Genomic DNA, 6,487 nt, shown 5'->3' on the forward strand with positions numbered 1-6,487 from the left:
TTATTTTATTATTATTATTTTTTAAACTTATTTATCCATTTAAGTATTTCTTTTAACCAACTTTTTATTATATTTTTTTTTAAATCTTTATAATAGTTTTGTCTTGGTAAAATTTATTTATTTGTTTGTTATTTTGCAAACTGATCCACTGCTGTGACTACTATTTCTCTGGTTTGTTCTCACATTGCTCTCTAATAATGAATTTGTTTAACGGATCACTGGAAAGAATCTGTGAGGGTGAATTGGGGAGAGTGAATTTGTCGATCTAATGAAATACAAATTGTGAAATGAAAAGAAATGGTGAAATGAAAGGAGCAAGAAAAAGAAAGGAAAAAGGAATAAATTGAAATATTTGTATTTTTTTATGTAGACTGGAATTGATTGTAAAAGGAAACTGTGGAGAAAAAAAAACTGTTTTCTTTCTTTGTTATTGTATCATGTAAATATATGTAATTTATATATATCCAATCAAGGATTGATTAGTATGCTAAGTAATGCATCATCCTGATGTATTTGGGCAGCATGGATGAATAAAGCATTTCTCTTTCTCTCTAGCTATTCTTGAATGATGCAACCTGAGTCACTGAGAGATGAGGAAAAAGAGAAAAAAATGTTTTGTTTTTTTGTTTTTTTTAAATAAAACTTTTTTTTAACACCCTTTAAGCTCGTAATCTCATTTCTTTTATCTGCCTACAACAAAATAACAGCTTGAGTATTTGCTGAGCAAAACTTTATTGTAAAAAAAATGACTTTACTCTGTTTGAAATTAATAAGATATCTGTTTCATGTTTTTTGTTGTGATGTAAATGTGAAACTTTGCTTGTTGTTTATCACTTTGTTTTAATATTATTTGCCATTATTCAAATGCTCCCAAATTGTAAAATTAATCCAATTTTATTAATGATACACACATCAGATTTAGCATACCATTACTCATTACCAGCTATACCGCTATTAAGTAAAATATGGTTTTACTTTAGAAAGGATCGCTTGGAGTCTTAACCTTTACTGATCTTGAGTTGATGGATGGTAGGTTTTTGGTATTAGGTATTTAACTACTGTGTTGAGATTTAATTTCTTCAAAGTGCCCTTCAGAGTACGTTTTATACGTTTTAACGTACGTTAGTACGGTTTACGTGTACGTTTTATGGTGCCAAGCACCACAGCATGCTACATGTAGAAAGCTGACTGGGTTCCCTTGCCACCATCACTTCCCCAAAGTCAAGTGGGTGTGGGCCATATCTGTGATACGTCCAGGGCTGGAGATTCTCCTTGGGAAAATGTTATGGGCACTGTGTGCAGTATTGAACGGGTCCAAACGTTCCACACCTGCACGGCTACTACTTGATTCCGGCAGCTAGACACATTCATTACTGCCGAACTTGCAACACTTATTGGCAGCCAATTTCAGCCATTTGACGGAAGAATCGCTGGTCTAGGAAGTGCTCAAGTCACGAACATCAAGGGTTCGATAACTTTCAGGCTTGAGTACACTCTTGAGAGCGTAATGAATTTCAAAGGGTCTTGTTATCAAATGGATAACTTCTGACATTCCCAGACGTCTGATTCTATCGAAGGTAGTCAGAGGTTTGTCGCACCACGTCTTGGTTGACCCTTCTTTCGGCACCCCAGTCCTATCGCCATGCTTATAGGGGTTGATCTATACCCCTGCCAAGTTACTGGTGCTCCCACCATGGCCTTTGTGGATGGTCACCTATGTCTTCTGCTAACAGTACTTGGCTAGGTCGTGATGGAGACATACTCCGATAGTACTTCGTCCACCGGCATCCCACTCCTCATACGGGAAGATATAACCGCTTTAAGTCAGAGCAATTTCATCCGAAAACCTGACAAACACTGTTTTGCTAAACGTAATCGCCCATGTCATCATAACCGGGAGAACAATCGTACCGACGCATCCTCACACCTTCTTTTTTCATGAAAGTGTTTTACATATAGTTCACGTTCTGTCTCCAAGGTACCCAGCACACCCTATAGTCACCCAATTCATACACGTTTTCAGTGCTCGGGGTCTACCTGCAACTAATTATCTATTTCGTAACGCTTGGATGTTTCAGGGTAGACGGCACATTCTGATCTTCATGAGGCCCAATACATTCTGCTTCTCCATGTGCATTCTTTGACCCGCCTCGCAAGAGATGACGTACATCTCATACCCTATATCATGTTGTGATTATGTATTAATGTATATATTTGTTTTGTTTTAATTTTTGTTATATCATGCATGGTTTCTTCGTTTTAAAAGTTGCTATCGTTATTGTTGTCCATGGGCCTTCTTATCTGGAGCCGGTTATCTTCCTATTCTTTTATGCAGACTGCGCCTTCCTCATCTCAATGCATTTTTTATCGTAAAACTGGCAGTATGTTGTATTTACATAATCTGAAATCTGCGGCTCCTTTTCTATTTTGTATATAGGGGTCGGGGGTCTCATTTTCCGATGAATACAGTAGGTCTTTTTAGTTCTTTGTTAAATTAAGTGTTCATTTGTATTTAGTCAGTAAATAATAGTATAAAATGTGATCATAAAGCAATTAAACTTAAATTTTAAGTTAATTACTAAGTTTGCTGTTGGTTATTATGGTGGAGTTGACCTATAGCATTGCTTAATGAATTTTCTTGTTTTATGCCATGTTAGGTTTTGGTGTGGTTGCTGCTTAATTCCATGCTGTATTGACAGTTGCATGGATGTTCATCATTCATGCCCTAACTGCAAGGCTTACATTGGAAGATACAGACGCTAAGGTAACTTCTGTCGTTTCTTTCCACTTTAATTTTTTTACAGTGGGAAAAGAAAGACAGAAAGAAGCCTGCTTATGATTTTTTTAATCAAATTAGCAATATATTTGATACTGTTATATGTAATGAAATATATTTTATGGTAGGATTGTATTGTATCTAATTTTATTATCAATGTATACATTTTGATAATGATTGTTATTATATTCAAAGTTGCAATGTAAGAAGATTATAGCCGTACAATGTGTCAATAACCATCAAGTGACTAAAATGATTTATTCTGAAAGAATTAATTTGCTTAAATCCTTTTTCCTTTTACATAAATCTTCTTTGAATTTATTTTGGTGTAAATGCAATTGGATTTGATCTTTGCCATCAATCTATTGTTTCATGCCACGCAGAAGTGCAAAATAAAATGCTTTTGAGCAAGATTGTTATTTGAACTGAGATTGTTCTTTTGGTATGAGTGTTTTCTTATCCAATAGTTTGTCTTTATTTGAGACTATAGATAGGTTGTTATATTTTGTTATAAGTAACTTATATTTACCAGAAATTACAAATTCTGCAATAAAGACTAAGCATTTAGTTGTATCTTCTACATTTATTTTAATTCCTCGATAGTTTTATAAAATTTATATCAGAATAAATTTTTCCTTAAAAGTAGAATGGAAACTTTTATCATACAATTGGTTTATGAACATTTTTTTTTGCTGAAAAAAAAAGAGTATTACCATTTATAAGTTAAGATATTATTTACCCAACATTTGCATCACTTATTCTATTATCAATTAGTTTTTATTATGTTGCAGTGATAATATGTTCCTATTGTTATTCAGTTCAATAAGTAAAAATTATCATATTACATTGTGTATTTAACTCTACCTGCAATTATTTAAAGATTTTTATATGTAAATTATAAATTGTATTATTTTGAATATTTAATTATAAAAGGTTGGCTTGAGTTGCAGCTATAACTTTTCCTCATTATAAATACTTTTCCTAAGCTATCTTATCAGCTCTGTAATCTATTATTAGCACAATGATGCAGACAATTTTTTCATTTTACGCCTATTTTAATGTTCTTTAATATTGAACGTAGAATCTTTCCAGATTTCATAAATTTTATTAATAAATCTGTTTTGTTATATTATAGAGGAAATTTATGTAATGTTTTCAGGAGTTTTATCTTTCATTTGTCTTAGCCTAGAAGAAACTTTTTTAATTTTATTATATTTTAATCCTTTGTGATTTTGCTATCAAACATTTTTATTTTGTTTACTCAATTAAATTTAAGAAATATAAAACAATATGGTTTATTTCATAACATGCTCTCATTACCTTCATTAAATTCACAATGCCATTTACATATTTTGTCTGTTATAAATAGCAGTTATGTGCAATATTTGAGATCAATCTTTTTAAATGAAATGTTTTTTTTTCTGTATTGATTGTGAGTTTCTTTTGTACTTAGATAATTAGAAAGTACTCTTCTGATAGCATTATCTTATTAGCTACCTTTGTATTCAAAATAATCAAAAGTATTTATGTAACATTACATGCATTAATATGTTGAATTGTGTAGTAGAATCTCAATAATTTGTTGTGAAGAATGTGAGTGGTACATATGAATCATTCGGATTGTCAATAATCAGAAGTAAAGAATAAAAAAAGAACTATTAACATGAATCAAAAATATTAATAATATCTAGTTTGTGTGGCTATTGCTTAAGGATAGCCCATGAAAATTTATTATTTTATTCACAACAAACTTCGGCCCATGGAGTTTTTAAATTTTAAGTGGTCTTTTTCAAATGTATCGAACTGACCTTCACAGCAATTAAAGCCTTTAATCTTCATCATTTCCATAAATACTCCCTATAAATATTTTCAACAGTGGATGCATTTGAATTCTGTGCTTGTACAAACCATTTTTTATTTTTTAATTCCCTTATTTTCTGTCAAAAATGTGTGAGGCAAGTTTTTCCATGTTCTTTAAAATAGATTTTGTCATTGGACACATCACTTAGTCAACACCTACAACAGCTTTAATGATTTATTTTTATTTTCTGATAAGAAAGATGCTTGTTATAGTGTTATTATGTCTAACGCTGAAATGCGAGAAACTTCACAATCAACTAAAAATAAACTTGAATATAAATAAAAGTAAACCTAAATTCATAGAAACCTATTCCTCTCACTCTTGCTCTTCATTCTCCTACTCTTTTAAATATTTTGGTTATGAGGTCTTGTATTTAAAGAGACAAATTATAGCCACTTCCTTGACTTTAAAGGACAAAAATTATTATAAATTACTTAGAAAATTAAAATTCATTGCTTTTGTTTTTATTATAAATTAAAGGATTTCTGATATACACCTGCAAATTTGTAAGAATTTTTGGAATACATGAATTACCAGAATACCAAGTATTGGAATTCTACTGTGCTTAAATTCATTTCAGCCAATTTCACAATTGTGTATTACTGTTTCAAGTGTTAGGTCTTTTATTATTTTTCTTTTTGAGCAAACATTCTTATACTTTTTTTTTGTGTTTTATTAAATACTGTCCCTATTCCTATTTGTCTTTCCTTCTATTTTAAAGTTATTTTACAAAGTACTGAATTAAATCTAAGATTTCTGCTTATTATTTACTTTTTATAATCTATTAGTAAAAATAATATCAATTTTATTGTTACTATCTTTTATTGAAGAAAATTTGAAATGCATTCCACTTCGTCTTTTCTGTGTTCGCACTGTTGCTTGTAAATATTATAATTATAAAAAATCAAAACACTTACGAAAAATATTTGAATAAATCATTCTATCAATCATATTCATGTTTGGGTATAAATAAATAAAGAATATGATGTGATTTATATGTTTATCACACATTATTTAAACAAATTTATCTTAATGTGTTGTTTATAAGTTATGTGAGAATTAAATTTTTAAACTTTGAAGAGCACCTTAATTGATTATATTTTCAGGTTGTAGTCACAGTGGTTTATGTGCCTTCTATTTCAATTTAATCTCAATACCACTTTATTTTATTTTTTGAAAATTGTAAAATCTGGTAACAGTACTTTTTTATTTTATTTAATTTTTTTACTTTGTTTGACATTTTTTTCTCCAATAGTATATATTTAGATTTATATGTTGGTCACTGATTTCATGATCCACTATTATGTATATCTATTTGTATATTTAATATATATGAACTTCTCATAAATGAGATGAATATTTTTTGTAATCATTGTTTTATTAAATATATATCTTTATAAATTGTTGCTTATTAATTAATATATTTATACAGATTCCCCTTTATGTATTCATATTTCTATGCTATGTATCATGATGCATATTTTAAACTCAAATAATCGATTATGCATAATTAAGAGATTCTATTTGATGATTAATGCTTAAAACAATCTGGAAATTAAAGGTTATGATATCAATTCCTTCTTAGAGATACAGATCAATTCTAGAAAAATAATGTTGAAGTATTATCTATAATAGTATAATATAATAGAAGTTTAATAAGCTTGTGTGTGTAAATAGATGTTCATAATCCTTATCATTACAACTTATTACAACTTACAACGTATGGAAGCAGATTCGCTGCTCTAGTTTTATGAAACATTCATTCAACGAGATGGATTAGGAAATTATTATAAAATCTCTACATTGTAATTGGGGTTATTATAAAAAAAAGTTTATCAACTTCATATGCT

General features: G+C 29.6%; 1 protein-coding gene across 2 annotated transcripts in view; it reads left to right on the forward strand.

Moving 5' to 3' along the window:
• The window catches only part of LOC106682971 (LITAF domain-containing protein), a 13,781-nt gene extending 7,729 nt beyond the window's left edge, over positions 1-6,052 (forward strand). For both annotated transcript variants that reach the window (XM_067045615.1, XM_067045614.1), the window contains one exon: positions 2,658-6,052. In XM_067045615.1, coding sequence (XP_066901716.1) covers positions 2,658-2,763 — 106 coding nt within the window. In that variant the 3' untranslated portion in view covers positions 2,764-6,052. The remainder of the gene's footprint in view (positions 1-2,657) is intronic.
• Positions 6,053-6,487: the final 435 nt, after the last annotated feature.

Source organism: Halyomorpha halys, unplaced genomic scaffold (assembly GCF_000696795.3).
Source record: "Halyomorpha halys isolate HHAL.00 unplaced genomic scaffold, Hhal_1.1 Scaffold25.1, whole genome shotgun sequence".
Classification (NCBI taxonomy): domain Eukaryota; kingdom Metazoa; phylum Arthropoda; class Insecta; order Hemiptera; family Pentatomidae; genus Halyomorpha; species Halyomorpha halys.